Below are 20717 nucleotides of genomic sequence, written 5' to 3'. Positions count from 1 at the left end.
CATGTGGAGGCCAGTCACAGCTGGGAACCTTTCTACAACTTATTTACTAGCCCCTAGGCTGTGCTGGCCATTCCCCACCATCATGGGCTTGGTGTATCGGGAGCAGATGCTGCTTCGAGGACTTATGACCAACGTTAAACAGGAACATTTATAAGACTCTGTTGTTGCAAACTACCGGTTGCTATAAACATGGTTTCCTGGTTTCTCTGAAAATAGATCATTTCAATGTTAGTCACAGAACAGATGTTTTATGAGCAGAACCCAACGTTTTGTAGCATATTTAGGTATACAATTTAGACCCATGGATGGAAATAGGCTGGGTATTACATATAAAACATACTGTAAGCGTCTTGTTAACAAAACCACTGCAGAGGGCTCATACACGATGGTGGCATGATGAAAATAATGTTTCAGGGGTAGTCCCAGACTTATAGAGTAACTAAACTTTTTTCACTTAAAAAGTACCCTTTTTCTGGTTTTTACCATTGTAGCAGTCTACATGTCTCTTACACCTCCTGCTTTTTGTCACTTTCCAAGGTCATGATGTATGGTCGTGATGTTCAATGTGTAATGCTTGCCTCTCTCCTACTGTAGTCCTATCGTTTAGCTGTGAATTGAAGTATTCAGCTTTAAAGTGGTACAGGGATTGCTATTCTATCTACTATACAGCCAGAGATACAGCCAGTTGAAGAAAAATTTGGTAGTGGGAGCTGCATAAACAAGCTTCAGCATTAAGATGGTACCAGGATGGTAGGACTAAATCCTGAGATACAACCATTTTCCTCCCTTTAGTCTCTCACCTTATTCACAATGGAAAGGGGGGGGGCATTAAATGGTTGTATCTGCGGATCTAGAGACGAAAGCTGAGACTCTTATAAGTTTATAATAGTACAAGGATCACAGCTGTAACTACTAAATGACCTGAAATACAGCCAGTTGAAGACACAGTCAGTAGTAGAAGCTGCATGCACTAGCACCAGCTGTAAAATGGTACCGGGATGGCCATTGTAGGGGTCATAAATTCCAAGATACAACCTTTTATAGTTCCCCCTTCAGCCTCAGTCTCTCACCTCAGACAGTATGGAGAAGAAGAGGGAACATCAAATGGTTGTATCTCAGGATCTATGACATGTGAGATGTGAGCTGAGATTCTCAGCTTTGAAAGGTACAGGGATCACAGCTGTAACTGTTATATGACCAGAAATATGGCCAGTTGAATACACAGTCTAGAATGAGATCTCCAGATACCAGGGATCCCAATATTCAACTATATAAAGTTCTCCTCTTCAACATTAGTCTCTCAATCGATTCCCGTGACCATATCGTATCTATCTATGGGGCTGGGTTGGTGTGTTGGGTACTGGTGACAGACTCCCTTTAAAGGGTAATCTGGCTATGCGTTATCCCTTATCTGCAGGATAGGGAGCAAATTGTTGATTGTAGGGATACGAAAAATGAGACATTGATAATAATGAAAATGTGAGTCCTGCATACGGGGCAAGCTGCTCCGCTCATTTGAGCAGTGTACAAGGGACACTCATTCTCATGATTAGAGGGGGTCCCAGTGGTTGCCCCCTCATATCAGCAATGTAACCCAACCATGTGGATAGGGGATAACTTAAGAACACCTCTTTTAAAAGGAATCAGACTTTATTTTCTTATCCACTGGGAACTGTGTAGATGGCTAACCTGAGCCCCCTTCTCTATGAGCCCGATAACCGCTGCCTGGTCTGCCACTATCCTATATACTCTTGAAGACTCTTTATGGCGATAATCTCCTAAGCTTAGCAGCACTAAGAAGGGGCTATAAACTAAGATTATATATCACCTATCATCTCAGAATATCTTATCAATGCTATTACATCTGTCAGTCCGGGTTCTCAAACAGTCCTTGTGTCCAGCACATTCCATCCCCGGTGGGGTCGACCATGTGAATTTGCTTCTATCTCCCTAAACCCTGTATATATGTACACTTCAAGTGCTGACAGCCCCTGGAGTCAATAAAATGAAATTTATAGGGATAGAAAGTGAATAAATCTCCATAAATGCATACATTAATTCACCGATTTATTTAACCAGGACTTACAGAAATGTGAAAACTTGTCTAAATTCATTTGACCCACGAGACATAAATTTCTCAGCCTTGAAGCAGTATCGGTAAACTTGAGATGTTTCGTGTTTCCATATGCTGGGTCTCCAAAACCTTGTCTACATAGCAACTCGACACAGGAAATAGCAGAGAAAGGTTGCTGTGTATGAACCTGAGCGTGGTTCCAGCTCCCCCCAACCCTACTGAGCGTTGCTTGTGAACAAACAGAGGTCCTATTCATGGGGACTAGGCCGCAGACCTCGCTGCAAGATGCTCTACGGTAATTTTATATTCCAAACACTCAGAAACATCCAATCTCTCCCAAGCTTGATAAAAAACCATGGGCTCGCTTAACCAATGCTCTCAAGGCATCCAGAGACCATCTAGAAGGTGTTTGCAGCCCGTCCTAGAAGAGGATCACAAGTGATGGAAGTGAATGTTTGGACAGAAAATAAATTCTGTGAAGGGGAAGGAGAAAGGAGTCCACCTTGTGTTTAAGTTAAGCCCTCCTGGGAATTTCATCTTGGCTTAGACTTGGGTTGAACTTTTTGCAGCCACTTGGCAGGTCAGAGGAGCAGATACAAACTTTCAGCTGGAAGGACAAGTTAGACATCATGCATCTACTTCTTACTCTCATGGTTTGCAGTATTTTGGGGTCCACTGGCTGGGCCCAAAAGTCTCGAGGGAAATATAGCATAGGCATTCACCAAGAGGCCCCAAGGACAAGCAACTCCAATCTTGTAGAAGACAAATCTTCACCAACTAAGAAGGTTCCTCTGCACAGGCAAGGGAAAGGAGATGTAGCAGCAACAACCAGCAGTCCATTAACTGCAGGTAAGATGTTGTGTATTATCTATCTATCTATCTATCTATCTATCTATCTATCTATCCCTGGTTTATTGGGCAGTATAATTTGCACATAGTATGATGATCTTTGACTTTATAATACCTATTTCTTGGTTTAGCTTAAGCCAATAAAAATGCATTTTTTGGTCATGTCGGCGCAACTTAAGTCGTGCCCATCTCCCTGTTAGCCACACCCCTTTTGTTATAAGCCACACCTTCTTGTAAGGTGAGCTTCTTTCTTTTTTTCTTTTCTTTTCATATCTACGTAGCATTCTAAATCATATAGAAATAGAAGATAAAGTGACTGCTGCTTACCACTTTCAAGTTAGTTCTTCGGGGTGCTAGACCAGCCTCCGGACCAACGAGGACATCCAGTAATAGGTAAAAATAGAAAAAGTAGGTCTGCAACGCTCTGAGTCTACGAAAATGCGTTCTTTATTTACTCCATATAAAAGACAGATAGATAGATAGATAGATAGATAGATAGATAGATAGATAGATATCATAGTTATGACTAAGGGGGCCCTCTACCCCGAAATGCGTAAGCGGTTTTTTATCTGCACGATGTCTGTTTTTTCCTACTGCCACTAATGTTTGTTGTGTGAAATCTGTCTTTTATATGGAGTAAATAAAGAACGCATTTTCGTAGACTCAGAGCGTTGCAGACCTACTTTTTCTATTTTTACCCATTCTAAATCATGTTACTATATGTCAATCCATTGTTTTCCTTGCAATTGTCAGCATCCTAGCTCATATCTATCTCAGCCTCCTCTCTATCTATCTAAGCCTCCTCTCTATCTATCTATCTATCTATCTATCTATCTATCTATCTATCTATCTCCTATCTATCTCCCTCCTATCTATCTATCTCCTATCTATCTCCCTCCTATCTATCTATCTATCTATCTATCTATCTATCTATCTATTATCTATCTATCTATCTATCTATCTATCTATCTATCTATCTCCCTCCTATCTATCTATCTATCTATCTATCTATCTATCTATCTATCATCTATCTATCTATCTATCTATCTATCTATCTATCTATCTCCTATCTATCTCCCTCCTATCTATCTATCTATCTATCTATCTATCTATCTCCCATCTATCTATCTATCTATCTATCTATCTATCTATCTATCTCCTATCTATCTCCCTCCTATCTATCTATCTCCTATCTATCTCCCTCCTATCTATCTATCTATCTATCTATCTATCTATCTATCTATCTATCTATCTCCCTCCTATCTATCTATCTATCTATCTATCTATCTCCCTCCTATCTATCTATCTATCTATCTCCCTCCTATCTATCTATCTATCTATCTATCTATCTATCTATCTATCTATCTATCTATCTATCTTTCTTTCTTTCTGTCTATCTCTTATGTCTTTCCGCTGTCCTAAAATATTCAGTAGTAAGAAATTGTTCACATGACCGTGACCCAAACTGACCATAAAAATTGCTATTTTTCATGGTGTGAGTGCATCGGTGCGGCTAAATCTATTCAGTGAAAATGGACAAAAACAGGACATGTGAATAGGTCTATAGGAATGTGCAGATTTTTTTGAGAGTCATGTAAATAGAGCCCATCTGCAGGAAAAACCATCACAAACTCTGCAGCATTTTTGTATCTTTTGCAAAACCAGTGAAAATAATTCACTATAATGCGTAATTACTATGTAGACAAGTCCCTTCATTAGCAAACATATGAGCGATGGTAAAATTCAGCCACTAGGGGCAGTAATTCCAAATGTGTTTGCTAGTTGTAGCCCAGATTGTTCACCTTTCCTGACTCGCCTGCATTATGTTCTTATGTTGCTCTGAAAAGGTATCGCAACAAAGCAACAACAAACAGAACAAAGCCAACCACCGGCGGTAGACTATCTCTATGTAGTATTGTATTTCCCTTCTCTAGGACAGAGGACAAAGAAGGGTTTGTGGATACTTATATGCTAGCTTCAGCACTCGGAAAATATTTATTTTATTGTATATCTTATTTATTTATCTCCTATTTATTTTTATTAATATTGATTAAATATTACAATGAGGCAAATTCATCCAAAGTTTTCGGATATAGAGGGATGACATTAAGAAAGGGCCTTGTGCCAAACATGAGCCTCGATCCAAGCCTTTCTTGCCACAATCTGCGGGATTGGGGGAAGTCCAAGTTTACTGGTGTGAATTACAATGGCCAGTTGGATGGTTTATTAAGACTGGAATATGATATGCCAGTCTTAATAATGCTACCACAATGTTTTGGGGGTAGACTGAGGTTTTCTGGGTCTATGAGATCAATGACATTCTCAGTTAAACTGCCCAGTTTTGCTCCTTTTCAATCCAATAGATGTCCAGCCATATAATACATGGACATGCTGAATCTTCCATCTCGTTGGTTTAGAGATGGAGACAACCTTAGGATATGTAGGGGCTGTCTTGACAAGGCTATCCATTTAACACTTTTTCTGGAAATTCCCATTAATGCAATATAGTTCTATAGTCGCAAATGTGCATTGTCACCAGAAATATCACTATCTATAATTTTTAAAAAAGTAGTATATCCTGCAATGTTCACTCTGGCCACTAAACCTAACAATGACACTTACCTATTCTGTAGGCGGTTTCCTTGCAGCAGTCATCTCATTTACATCACAAAAATGACAGACAGGATTACAATAGAAGATAACACCTCTATAGATAATGACTAGAGATGAGCAAGTATATTCAATCAAATACCTCCGCCGGTGCAAAAACACTTCCGGGGCATTGAATGTTTACTGCCCCTCCCACCTTCCCTGGTGCGGCGGAGGTATTCGATCAAATATACTCGCTCATCTCTAATAATGACCCATCATGACCTCCACCACTGACAATAGATGATGTCACAATTTACTCCTCTCCTTTGCTGCAAACAGCATGAATTCTCCCATGAGTCAACTCCAGACTATTGCTGCTTATGGCCATGACTATGCTGTAAAGCAGATCACTAAATGCTGTGAACAGAGCAGAGGAGAAGCTCAGGCAAGATGGCTGTCACATAAAATATAACAAAAAAAATCTTTAAAAAAGTGGTTTTCATATAAAAGAAAAAAAAAAGTGTGATCCTTTTTCGTATCCTATCCACGTTCCCGTCTGCCATGCACACATCTTTTTATTTTTTTGCGGTCTTCTCTCATAACATGGACTCTACAGATGGCTCAGCAGATCTTAAACCTTATTTCAATTCTTCCATAAGTTTTTGGAAAATTCCAATATTTGTACAATTTCCTCAACCCTTGTAGTGTCCAAGGAAAGTGTTAATAGTACCGACCCCAGTAATCCAGCAATAATTGTTCCGTCCTATTATAATATTGTTTTCAGATGCTTGGCGTGACAAAGCCCAAGAGTTGGCAGAAAAACCACTGCCTTCACTACGGCTGCCCATCCTCCATTATACAGAATAATATAAGATCCCGTCCTAATATCGACTGTGCGGATCCTATCCAATAAATGCAACCGCTACGACATATATAATCCTACAGATCAATATTCCCATGACTAATGTGAAATGCAAATATCTTTAGAGGGTCAATAGAATTGTCATTTTTCTGAAGCATTGCTGCGTATATGTCGACGCCGATGTTTGATATATTTATTGCTATGGGAATTGCCGAAAGTAATGTCATTAATTCAGGGGAGAAAAGAGATGACGGGAGGCGAGGTGATGTCCTATATGTACAGTAGGAATATGTCAGTGTCATGTACTATAGAGTAATCTGTTTGTGTCTACTGCTAGCCATATGCAAAAAATACCAAAAAATTACGGCAAAAAATAAAATACGTAAAAGTAGAGATGAGCGAACACTGTTCGGATCAGCCGATCCGAACAGCATGCACCCATAGAAATGAATGCTTCCATTCATTTGTTCGCTCATCTCTACCTAAAAGATATTATTTCTTAGCACAATATCCCCTTATGAATGGGGTTGTGCTGCCCACTGTAATGTATGACAGGAGGGGGGAGCAGACGATCTCAGGAATGATTGTACAAGTCCATCAATATTATGTGACAAAATGGGCGCCAATTGATTTTCTATATTGTTACTACCTCTCAGGAAGCGCCATGACACCGCCATATGCCTAACCATCTGTAAAGGTCTCCATACACTTAAAAGGGTTGTTCAGTTCATTGTTATTGATTATCTATATTCTGGATCAATGGGGGTCTGACATTTAGGACCTCTGCTGATCAGTTGTGACCTCTTCACTGTTCTTATCACATTTATAGTGGCCATGCAATGTAATTACAGCCTCTTCCCATTCACTTCTATGGGACAAGGGGGTAATTGTGTAGTAGCCTCTTCACAAAGGTGATCAGCGGGGTCCCATGTGTTGGACCCCTATTCATCCCTTATTGATGATCTATCCACATCAATAAAAATAAACTGGATAAGCCCTTTAAGATACTTGTCCTGCTGACAGCTATTCCTCCTGACTCCCTCATTTACATGAAGACTTGGCTCAGGCAGTGGAGACGAGGATTGGGCATATTGAAACTCAACATGTCTGATCCTTCTTTCCCTCCATGTGTGCCATCAAGGAAGAATATGGGGACCCTCATACCCACTAGATTTGGCTTATTCCATCTAGAATATACAGACTCCTTACGTCCTGGTGCCTCTATCATGTCATGCTTAGAATACATTATCCACTCCATACACATATTTACTGATATGGTTGCAGGATCTCTGTGGATGTTCTCACCTGCTATTTAAGAGGGGATGAGACCAACCATCTAAGAGGGGATGAGACCAACCATCTAAGAGGGGATGAGACCAACCATTTAAGAGGGGATGAGACCAACCATCTAAGAGGGGATGAGACCAACCATTTAAGAGGGGATGAGTCCAACCATCTAAGAGGGGATGAGTCCAACCATCTAAGAGGGGATGAGACCAACCATCTAAGAGGGGATGAGTCCAACCTGCAATAGTCCTTCTACCTCTACCTTTCCTTGTATCGAAGTACAAAAGATCTCTACCACTCTGTATTATGTGTGCGGTCACAGGGTACCTCCATATGGCTCAATATATGAAATTATTCTATCCTAGAAGCAATCCTTGGCAGTTTGTCTAATGATACTTGACATGATTCACAATATTTTTGTGAATTTCTGCCATTTTTGGGTCAAGTAAGTGGAGCCTTGGTTGAGGAAATGCTTCTACTTTAAGAATTGTGCAGATGCTGCAGAAAGTAAAGGCCACTCACTAGAACAAAGAAGAAACTTTCATCTACTGAGCCTGGTGGCAGATACCATGAAATACTATGACATATAAATATAATCGTGTCTTTTGTTTATGTGAATTCTTATGGGTCAATTGTCTACCAGGGAAAGGACAATGCTTGGTAAATGGAATGATCATGTACAATGGAGCAGCCTGGTCTCCTCAGCAATGTACCATATGTGTATGTGACCAAGGAAGGAAAGTGTGCGAGCCTCTTGACTGTGAAGAAGATCTTACTTGTCAAACCGGCAAACTACAAATACCCTCTGGTGAATGCTGCCCAGTCTGTGTGAAGACAGGTATGTACCCATCAGTAGAAATGTACTCTAATAGAGATATTCTATTTTCTGTACATCCACTCATTCAGTCTCGGTTGGCTTGTAGCTATATATGTGCTATAACATATTAACATATTTTAGTACCCTTGGTGGTGCCCTCCATGTCACTCCATAGTCTTCAGGAAGATCTGAAACTGGACATACTGTGCCTGAGCAGAGCCTGATAGTATTTCTCTGTACTGCTTGATTTATTGTATTTTACCATGGCTTTTTCATTGACTTTGTATCTGTCTGTTGTCACTGTCTTCTGACTACCTGTTGCTGACTCTGGTTTGTTCCTGACCACAGAACCTCTGCTCTCTCTGCATGAGCTCTGCCTGCTCATACTATATGACAGTCATCCGACCTTCAGACTGTGCTTCTGCTTGATCACTTGGTTCTCTGCACCATAGCCTACCTAACCAGCTGTCACCAACAGCAGAACCACTCCAAGAGGTAGCAACCTGGTGGTCGCTCCGCAGTGAAGTCTATATCCCTATATGGTGCTTAAAAGTTGAATACGAGGATGGCCACTTAGGCAATGTCTTAAGGAGTGGAACAAATCCAAATAAATTTGGTGACAGAGTTGCTCCACAAGCCCACTGCTCAAATAAAGTTCCTTGGGCCCTTCAGATAAAAATTGTTCTGGAGGCCCAGTCTCCAACAACCACTAGGAAATAGGCCATCGCACCTTTGGTTGTCTTCTGCTGGACCATTATTATATTAGAGCATGGGCCTACCACAGGAACTTCTGTTACGGTGGTGGGCCCGGCCAACACTGTCCTTTACAATTTCCTATACAGTGTTCTATTTATACCTCTATTGGGTGCAATTTTTAATTGTATGTCTCCTTAAATCTAAGAATAATATTATAGCAGTCATTGTACCAAAATATATGACACACATCACGGTAATCTAGATCTTATACCTTGCAGAAACTACACCAGTTCCACTTGAGTCAGCAGCTACGCTCAACCACAGAAAAGTAACAGCCCAGAAACACAAGGAAGTCAAAAAGCAGACGAAGGTCAAAGGGGATACTGCAAGGATAACATCCAGACTAGCCCTGGGACTGAACACAACAATGAATCCTAACACTACAGCCATAAAACCACCGAAATCAAAGAAAACACCAGTAAAAACCAGAATGGTTGATGTTCCCCGATGGAAATCTCCAGTGAAAAAGGAAATAAATAATAAGAAACAAGAAACCAATGTTCAGAAGAAAGGAGCAACACTTCTTAAGATGAAAAACAAGGCAAATGGGGAGAAAAATTTAGATGTTGAAGGCTTGAAGACCCCTCAGAAGAAACAGCGAGCAGAGGGTTAGATATGAAAACTAAGAGTGGTGGCCATTGGTCGTAGTGATGGCCAAAGGCAGTATTGGCCGATGTTGCAAAACTACAACTCCCAACATGTTCTGGAAGAGCTGTAGTTTTGCGATAGATAGAGATTACTTAGACATTGAGGATGACCATATAGTAGAATAACATAAGTAGCATTTACCTAATAACATGCAAACTCAACCCTTGAACAGAACCGCTATGACATCACACATCCTACTTAAGCAACAAGAGCAGTGCCCCCAGTGTAAAAGTGATGCGGTGCTGAGATATTGCTGTTTTTGTCAATGAGCAAATTAGCTCTTTGTAGCAATGAGGATGTTGCGGTTGATCCTCCCACCGATCTGTACTGCCCTTTACCCCGCCCTCCTTCCTTTGATTGGCAGAGCCAGCAGTAAATACCTAATCTCACCTGATCCTGAGTTATTTCACACTCACCACTGCTCCTATTATTGGTGCATGTGCAGTACATGCGTCTCGGATCTGCCAAGCATCATAGCAGTACTGCGCATGCGCTGAGAGTATGAACAGCAGTAAGTGCAACAGAACCTATTGACAGAAACAGTGATATCTTGGCAGCAGAGAAAGCTAATCACAAGCAGAAAACACCATTTTATTCAGGTGACCCTAACTTGTCTATGTGAACCCTGAGGTGATATATTTGGTTCTAGTGACCAACTTCCTTTAATGGAAATAATACAGCAAGGACAGGCACCACATGGGATTCAATGGAGCCTATTACAAGTCACTGGCGCGGCTGGCGCCTGTAGGGCACAAGGTGTATCTACTGGATGACAGAACTTGCACCATGTTGTGGTTTCCATTAACAGAAAATAACTCGTGTGAACATAACCTAAAGGGTTTTTGTTCCCATACATCGATATATATGTATAACATGATTTCTATAGTGCCCCCTACAGCAAGTCAGAATAATATTTATTATTAATAGTTATATAATAATTATGACACATGTAATTTTTCTTTTATATCCTCAGAAAATGTAAAAAACAAAGCAATAAAAAAGGGGGCGCCACAAATCCTGAGCACCAAGAAACCAAAGACTCCACTCGTAGAAGCTAAAACCACACATGAAACTAGAGAGATTTTGACGCCAACCCCAACTATGCCCAGTCTGCCATCATTCATTCGTCCAACACTACATCACATCCCTTCTCTACCTAGTGGCTGTCTCCTGTCCGAATCCACCATCGCATGTGGCAACACCAAGATGACCTACCTGCCCCTCATGACCGACCCAGGTTTGAAGACTCTCTACTTGGCTGGTAAGACAAATGCCCCCATTTTCATTACAAGTAGGTAGATGGGGTGAATAGACATTATGCTGTATAATTATCTTGTAGGAGTCAGATACTAAGGGATTTTGGGAAAAATGGGAAATTGCAACCCACAGAAGTTAGAAGGTCAACCATCATTCTAGACCCCCTCAGAAGAGGACCCAGGGTGTATTTTCTTCACATAGACAGTGTATTAATATCAGTGAGATCTTTGCAATTCTTTATTTACCCCGTGGAGGCGCTGCAGGCTAATTGAACCCTTGCTTCTAGGCCCAGGAACTTCAAGTTACACTTCTGATACCAGGCGACCCCCAACACCTCTCAACATACTAGAAAGAGGCACCGTATGGGTGTCCTAAGGCTTTCTGGCTGGATGAGACCCCCTCAAGTTATGCCCCTGGTTTGCGATCCCTGGTCTGGATCTGTATTTATTTAGGTTTATAGTCTGGGGTCAGTGCTTTTACAGGAGCTCTGTATTAGTTTAAGCAGTCTATATATAATATAGGGGGTCTGGTTCAGTACTTACTTAGGAGTCTCTATTGATGTTGCAGTAGTCAAATGCACTACTTGCGATTTTAATGCCCCGGGCCAGGGGGGCACGGCCTACACAAATGAGAGATTTTGCATATAAATGACATTCAGTGTATAAAACCATAAATCTCCTGAGTCCTGACCACACAATAAAGGGGTTAACAGAACTGAATACAACAATGCACCAAGCAGAAATACTGTATCCACCCCCACTATTCGTCTTTTTTCAGATAAAGTGCATGCAGAGCATATAAAGCGGAATAATTATAACCATACTGCCATATAAAACATGTAATAATGACTATTATTAACTAATAAGACACATGCATAACCTTGCAGTACGGTGCACTTTATAGCCGCACTCAGAGCTGGAGGGCGGCGCAAAGTTCTCTCCCAATAAATGAATTCCTGAAATTAATTTTGGAAGAAATCCGTCCGTGTAATGAGCTCTGAATATTTCATAGAGGACTGGAAGACGCGGGGTAATTGCTGAAGATTTAGCGTCTCAGTGGGAAAAGCTTTTAGCAAATAGAATGAAAAGTTCTGCAATTCTCCAACAAACTTTCGGTACTGACTCCTCAAAGTTTTCAATATCTCCGCTTGCTCCTATAGAAAAACAAAAAACTTGATAGTCTTCAGTAGTTGATACCCTTTTAATGGCTAACTCATAATGATGACAGATTAGAACGTTTCGGAACTCTCGGCTCCTTTCTCAAGTAAATTTACAAACCATTTCTGAAGGAGCAGATTTATATACAAAAGGAAACAGGGATAGAATTCTAGGAGGAAGGGGGGGGGGGGAGAAGAGGGTTATTAGTTATTGGTAGAAACAATGTAAGCAATTCCAGGTTCTCAGGTTCTTATCAGTTCACAGGAAAGGGCAACGGACCAATGGATGAAGAAGAACTGCGCTTGCTCCAGAAGAGTAGTTCAAAACACGCACTTTTATTAAAATTCTTTAAGAATTTTAAGAATTTTAATAAAAGTGCGTGTTTTGAACTACTCTTCAGGAGCAAGCGCAGTTCTTCTTCATCCATTGGTCCGTTGCCCTTTCGTTTGTTTTGCCCTTGGAGGTGTTGGATGCCATGACTGCTGCTGTTGAAGCTCCCATTTGATGACAAAGTCTTCGGCCGTCAATATAAAGACTGACTGCAGACTAGTGGGTTGCTCGGTAAATTTCTTTCAATTATCAGTTCACAGGGTCTCAGGTCAGGTCTGTAGGATGCCATAAACCCATGTCACAGATTTAACCCGTTCTCCAGTGTTTGAAGCAGGGTCATAAGTTTATACTCATAAATCCGTTTCTCTTTCCTTGATTTAAAATTCCCTCTTAAAACCAAAATTTTCATGTCATCGGTGATATTATGATCCTCATTACAGAAATGTTTTGACACGGGAAGGTCCATTCTTCGTTCTCTAATTGTATGGGGATGTGAATTCATTCGCATTCTAAGCTGTTGTCTGGTCTCTCCAACATACAGATTTTCAGTGGGACATTTGGTGCACATTATTAAATACACTATATTAGGTGTGTTACAGGTGAACATACCTTGGATTTGATATTTCCTGTTAGAGTTTGGTATCTCTATCTTGTCGGTGGTCAGTATGTGAGGGCATGTTTTGCACCTCTTCTGTCTGCATGGGAATGTTCCTGTATTAGTTGGAGGTGACAGTGAGCTGCTGACAACCATATTCCTGAGGTTTGGTGACTGTCTGTAGCACAGGAGAGGGGGGGTCTGGAAATATGGATTTTAGGCGGTGGTCTTTTTGCAGTAGTGGATGAAATTTGCGTGTGATTCCTCTCAGTGTCTCCAGGTGTGGGTTGTATGTGACAACCAGGGGCACCCGATTGTTTTCCTGTTTGGTATTGTATTTTAATAAATCCGATCATGGTATTTTGGTGGTCCTGGTGATTTGGTTATCAATTGTTCTTGAATGGTAACCCTGCCTCAAGAATGTGTTTTTGAGGCCTCCAAGGTGTTCGTCTCTATCTGCACATCTATCTGAACATATGCGATGGTATCTGATAGCCTGGCTGTAGACAATGGAGTTCTTTATGTGTTTAGGATGAAAGCTATCCCATCTTAGGTAGGTTGGTCATTCAATCGCCTTCCGATACAGCGATATCTCAATTTTGTTGTCCTGTATCTTGATGACTGCGTCCAGGAAGTTTATTTCAGAGAAGGAGTGATTGAGCATCAGGTTGATGGTGGGATGGAACTGGTTGAATTGTTCATGGAAGGTTTTCAACTGTTGTTCAGACCCAGTCCAAATAATTAGGATATTGTCAATGAAACGGTAGTAGGCCAGAGGCCTACTGGTGCAGGTAGGATAGGAAGTCACTCTCAAACTTGGCCATGAAGAGCTTAGCGTACTGTGGTGCCATTTTACTCCCCATTGCAGTGCCAGTCTGCTGTAAATAGATGCAGTCACCAAAAGAGAAGTAATTGTGGGTGAGGATAAATTTTGTGAGTTTTACCACCGATTTAGCGTTGATACCTCTCTTTTCCATGAAACACTGGCAGTCGTTTACACCGTCCTGGTGTGGGATGTTGGAGTACAAGGATTCTACATCCATGGTGGCCAGGATGGTTCCATCTGGAAGGGGACCTATAGTGTATAGATAGTTTATTTAATAGGTCTGTGGTGTCCTGAAGATAGCTGGCTGTATCCTTCACTAAGGGTTTAAGGGTACCCTCCACCCATCCAGAGATCTGTTCAGTGAGGGTGCCAACACATGAAATGATCGGTCTCCCTGGGTTCCCAGGTTTGTGCAGTTTTGGAAGCATATAAAAGGTCCCCGTCCTTGGACTTGTTGGTATGAGGCTGCTTAGGCCTTTAGCTCCATCAGATAGGCTGGAGATAACCTTTTTCAGTTTTTTGGAGTATTCCACTATGGGGTCTGAATCCAATTTGGAGTAGTAGTGTGTGTCTGTCAGTTGTCTGTGTGCTTCCTGTATGTAGTCTGATGTGTTCATCATGACAATTGCACCACCCTTGTCCGCTGGTTTAATGATGATGTCTTTGTTATTTCTCAGGGATTGTATGGCCCTTCTTTCCTGGGCACTGATGTTAGGCAGCAGTCTTTTATTTGTATCCAGTATAGTTGATTTGACCATGTGTCTGAAACAGTCTATGTAATTATCCAGATCAAAATTTCGTCCTGTTGGACGTGTCCAATCAGATGTCTCCTTTCTTGCTAATATTGGAACCTCTGAAAGAGTAGGTTGGGTCTCTTCTGTGTCATCTGTGTCATGAAAATATTCCCTCAGGCACAGTCTGCTTGCTCCTATGTAATACAAACCTCCATTCTTGTAAGATTGGTGGGGTGCCAAGTGGCAGACTCCTTTAAAGGGGTTGTATGGTTATGGACACTTATCCCCTATCCACAGAACGTAAGGGGATAAGTGTCCAATTGCTGAGATTTGAAGGATGGAGGACCAAAAGTCCCTCTAAAGCCTCCTTCTGAATGGAGCGCTAGTGCGTTTGCTTGACCAGCTCTCCATTGACTTCTATGGGGCTGCAAATGCTGCCTGAAATTACTGTCCTGACAGCCTCATTGAAGTGAATGGAGCACTGGTCACACATTCTTCAAAGGGAATTTTGCTGCAGTACCGAGTCCAGCCACTATAAGTCACGGAGCCAACTGCTTTTGACCTCATGTTGTGTATTGTATGGCACTGGAAGAAGCTCCATACAGCTAATCCAAGCAGGGGCTGCCTATTGACTTCCCTACACCGTTCAAATATTTATGGCCTATCTTAATTTTAAATTCTTGAACATCCCCTTTAACATAAGGGTCCTTGGTACTCTAGGTTAGTAAGGGGGTTAATGTAAGGATCACTGATGGGTAGCACACTTTTTTATGCACCAACTATAGCAATGAGTGCTGATAGGGGATAGTTAGAATCGTGTGGCTGCTTAGTTCTCTCTATGATCAGGCAGAGAGATCCAAGATTTCTGCCCAATCATTCAGGGTGGAGACAACGTTTAATAAGGAGAATCTATGGACTTTTTTGGGACCTCTATATTTACACCACTACCTGAACAAGGTAGGTTAGGATGATGACAGCTAAAAGGATGCAATGCCCCATTCAAATATTCTGTTCTGCTTTTGATGGACTCTGAAATAGCAACATATATATATATATATATATATATATATATATATATATATATATATATATATATATATATATACACTCACCGGCCACTTTATTAGGTACACCATGCTAGTAACGGGTTGGACCCCCTTTTGCCTTCAGAACTGCCTCAATTCTTCGTGGCATAGATTCAACAAGGTGCTGGAAGCATTCCTCAGAGATTTTGGTCCATATTGACATGATGGCATCACACAGTTGCCGCAGATTTGTCGGCTGCACATCCATGATGCGAATCTCCCGTTCCACCACATCCCAGAGATGCTCTATTGGATTGAGATCTGGTGACTGTGGAGGCCATTGGAGTACAGTGAACTCATTGTCATGTTCAAGAAACCAGTCTGAGATGATTCCAGCTTTATGACATGGCGCATTATCCTGCTGAAAGTAGCCATCAGATGTTGGGTACATTGTGGTCATAAAGGGATGGACATGGTCAGCAACAATACTCAGGCAGGCTTTGGCGTTGCAACGATGCTCAATTGGTACCAAGGGGCCCAAAGAGTGCCAAGAAAATATTCCCCACACCATGACACCACCACCACCAGCCTGAACCGTTGATACAAGGCAGGATGGATCCATGCTTTCATGTTGTTGACGCCAAATTCTGACCCTACCATCCGAATGTCGCAGCAGAAATCGAGACTCATCAGACCAGGCAACGTTTTTCCAATCTTCAATTGTCCAATTTCGATGAGCTTGTGCAAATTGTAGCCTCAGTTTCCTGTTCTTAGCTGAAAGGAGTGGCACCCGGTGTGGTCTTCTGCTGCTGTAGCCCATCTGCCTCAAAGTTCGACATACTGTGCGTTCAGAGATGTTCTTCTGGCTACCTTGGTTGTAACGGGTGGCTATTTGAGTCACTGTTGCCTTTCTATCAGCTCGAACCAGTCTGGCCATTCTCCTCTGACCTCTGGCATCAACAACGCATTTCCGCCCACAGAACTGCCGCTCACTGGATGTTTTTTCTTTTTCGGACCATTCTCTGTAAACCCTAGAGATGGTTGTGCGTGAAAATCCCAGTAGATCAGCAGTTTCTGAAATACTCAGACCAGCCCTTCTGGCACCAACAACCATGCCACGTTCAAAGGCACTCAAATCACCTTTCTTCCCCATACTGATGCTCGGTTTGAACTGCAGGAGATTGTCTTGACCATGTCTACATGCCTAAATGCACTAAGTTGCCGCCATGTGATTGGCTGATTAGAAATTAAGTGTTAACGAGCAGTTGGACAGGTGTACCTAATAAAGTGGCCGGTGAGTGTATATATATATATATATATATATATATATATATATATATATACAGTACTTATAATTTAAGTGTCACAATGGACTGTAGTATTACGACATGAAATGAGAGAAACAACTGGAGTGCTTGGCACAGCTTGGCAGCATCACTTGTGGTATTGGAACACACATTTGGGTGGAGTTGTTATTACCCAGATTGGTTGAAATCGATGCTTGAGCTAGTACATTTCTCCACGTACAATAATGAAGCCGCGCTGTCTACACTCTTCCTGTCATTTTAAGGCGGTGCTGGTAATATTTATGTCTCCGTACAGTCACAAGGTAGACATGAAGGAGAAGCTTGCCATGAAATCTCACATCTGGCCTCATTTAGTAATCTGACCACATGCAGAAAAATACAATAAATACGAGCCAGATAAATACGATGTAATCCGCTAAGCAATAAACTAACCATACATCACATGACACAGTATATAAGTACCTACACAAGGTGTAAAGCATCAGTCATAGCTGTACTGGAGCCGAGCTGGCATATCTGCCGCCGTCACAAAAACATCAAAAAGGAGATATTTGTACTGACCACATGGTCTATTCCAGATGTACATCTGGCTTTCGGATGAAGTCAACTTTCTCCTGTAGCTAAGATATATTATTCAGTATTACAAATGACATAAGCAAGGAGAGGATATAGAATCCCCCATTACCCTCCACTACGTCAAAGTAGATTTGGGTCATTGCACCTCTAATATAGTACAATCATCGGTTATGATATCATCTGCGTCTTGTTGGCGTTGATGATCCACCTATATTCAGCAAATTGCTGCCGTCGATGGTTTGCCTGCTCCAGCATTTCAGCAGCTCTCAAGCTGTCCTGCTGCTGTGCCTGTGATTGTTCTGGCATCTCAGCAGCTGGCTGGGGTGCCATATAATGAGTGTGTTGTTGGTGTTGATGATCCATCTGCTCTGGCGTTTCGGCTGCTCTAAGAGCCACTTTATGCCTGCTTGAGGAGAACTCTTTTGACTTCTGGCTACCTTCATAGCTCTCATTGTTTTAGAATTTTCCGACAAATTATCTTTTCCTGGCATGTTTAATATTGGCAAACTGCCAATTTGGATTAAAGGGGTTCTCAGCATTGGAGCAGATCAGATACTATGCAAATCCTTGTACACAATGGACTCAGTGTTATCTGTGTGTTTACATAGAGAGATAACAGACCGGGCTTTATCAGCAAACTCCAATTAGCTGAGATGAGCTGCTGCCACAGCAGTGTAATATAGTATATTAACATAAATTCATAACAGTCGTGAAGCCATGTCATTTACCGGTATAAAAAGTAGCATATGTGTTAATTGAGGTTACAAACTATCTATGTGCCAAATTTCATCCAAATCAGTTCAGCCTTTTTTGCATGATTGAGTAACAAACATCCAAACATAGAAACTTTCACATTTATAATATTAGTAGGATAGATATGAACTTTGACAACTGATATGTTACATGTTTTAATAAAATAACTGTGTCTCATTGGTTACAGTCTACAAACAATCCCCGATCTGCTTTTATCCCGCACCTACTGTCCCATCCTGCTGGCCTTACAGGTGGAAAGAGGGAAGATAGGATAGAGTAACACTTGGTTGTAGGATCAGACTACACAGGGTTTGTTTGAAGTCTGTTACCATGGAGACACCTAGTTATGTATAGGAGCTGTATACACAAAATGGTAGAATACTCAATGCGGTTTATCTCATTGTGTATTTTCGATGCAGCGAAGCAAAAACAATTGTTGCTAAAGTATCTACATTCTTTAAAGGGGTTGTCCATCTTTGGAATATTAAGGGTCTATCCTTAGGATAGAACATCAATAATGGAGGGTTCAACAGCCTATACCCTTGGATATCAGCTATTCTGGGACAGCGCGGGTCCCAGTAATGTTTAGATGTTCACTCTCCATACAATGTGTAGTGGCGGGATTAGATATTGTAGTGAGGTCTCATTGAACTATAAGGGACTGCACTGCAGTACCTAAACCTGCCACTATACATTGAGCAGCGACACCCGGGACCTCTCCTCCCAAATCTAATAATGATGGCCTATTCTAAGGATAGATCATTAATATATCAAAGATGGATAACCCCTTTAAAGGATCTGTCCAGGATTAGCAAATCATGAAACATATAGCTGCTTTTTGGTATTACATTTCAGCTCCATTGAAGTGAATGAAGCTCACCTGCAATACCAAATACAACCTACACAAAAGTGTGGTGCTATTTGCCAAGGAAAGCCGCCATGTTTTTCTGAACCTGGAGAACAGCTTTACAATAACTAATGGTAACTTACGAATTCAGTTTCTCTAAAAAAAAAATTCCCAAAAATTGCAATGGAATACAAAAGAAGCAGAAAACGTGATATTATTGTATCCAAATACTGTCATGTACTACTCAAGTAATACTACCGTATAGTTCCCAAATATTACCAGGGCTCGAATTACAGTGTTACTGCTTTTTTTAAGTTCTCCCCTTTAGTACTTTTACATACCCCTTTCTCACCTATGCAGACTTTTAAGGTGGGTGACTATTCCTCTGGACTCCTATACACATGCACTCTCAGCTCGGCTTAGGGTAGAGGTGGAAGGGTGAAGTTAGTCATGGCTAGACACCTCCAGTGGTAGTTTATATCTATTGAGAACAAAAGGATCGGACATGCGGAAATTCAAAAAATCTGACCCCTCCATGTTGTAAAAGAACTTTGGTTTCATTAATTGATAGAAATTCCCTTAAGATCTTTGTGTTGAATGCTGAAGCCTCCTTATAGTAGGAAGGAACTTTTTGTATCTTCTCATCTTCTCCACCTCCCATCTAAACGTGGCCACAAAAGCGTTAATAGTAGAAAAATACTATCATATGTATGGGGTGGCGCCGAGTTTTCTTATGTGTAACTTGTGGGAAATGTGTTTCGACAGCAAGATACCAGCCCCGCATATCCCATGCTCCGGAGTACTTAAGTTTCTAATTTTAGGTACTTCAGAAAAAAGGAGGGTGGAAGGGAGGTGAGATTTGGAAAGATAAGAGGATGGGTGACGTGGAAGTCCTCTCTTGGCTGCATATGGTGTGCACAAATTTCACTATGTTCTTCGTAAAGCAGAAGTTGAACGCAATAATGGCCAACTAGATCAGACTGCCTTTCACGAACGTGTACAAATAAAGAGAAGAAAATCTGGAGACCGGTAATTTTTTTTTTTTTTAATACTACCTTTCAGATAGACTCAGGTCACCTGAAATGATTGGCTAGAAGCAGTCCAAAATTTTTGCAAAAACAGGCTTCCAACTTTTTGTAGAAACACTTTAGCTGTCCAATCCAAGAGAACAATAGTATATCAATACTTAAACAATGGTTGAAAATAATAGGGCCTTCTGAGAAGGAGTCACGGGTGGGAAACACCAAAACGACCAATGGTATTGGTAACATTATACTAGGAAATTGCTATGCTTGCGGATCTTTAATGTGTTCTGCTGGACATACACAGTAAACATTTCATAGTCTTGGTGTGGCTGCCCCATAGGTGATGGGATCATTTGTATGAGCAATCCTGAAGGGTAGTTTAGTTAAAAAAAAAATTGCA

At 41.3% G+C, this 20717-nt stretch overlaps 1 protein-coding gene across 1 annotated transcript in view; it reads left to right on the top strand.

Annotated features, from left to right (window-relative positions):
* Positions 1-2526: 2526 nt before the first annotated feature.
* The window catches only part of LOC142185161 (extracellular matrix protein 2-like), a 37124-nt gene continuing 18933 nt past the window's right edge, over positions 2527-20717 (top strand). The window contains exons 1-4 of the mRNA XM_075260433.1: positions 2527-2923; positions 8308-8502; positions 9456-9845; positions 10859-11146. Of these exons, the coding sequence (XP_075116534.1) occupies positions 2704-2923; positions 8308-8502; positions 9456-9845; positions 10859-11146 (1093 nt within the window). The 5' untranslated portion in view covers positions 2527-2703. The remainder of the gene's footprint in view (positions 2924-8307; positions 8503-9455; positions 9846-10858; positions 11147-20717) is intronic.

This window comes from Leptodactylus fuscus, chromosome 11 (genome assembly GCF_031893055.1).
Source record: "Leptodactylus fuscus isolate aLepFus1 chromosome 11, aLepFus1.hap2, whole genome shotgun sequence".
Lineage (NCBI taxonomy): Eukaryota > Metazoa > Chordata > Amphibia > Anura > Leptodactylidae > Leptodactylus > Leptodactylus fuscus.
The sequence above is the reverse complement of the archived record's forward strand: the minus strand, read 5'-3'. Positions and strand labels throughout refer to the sequence as shown.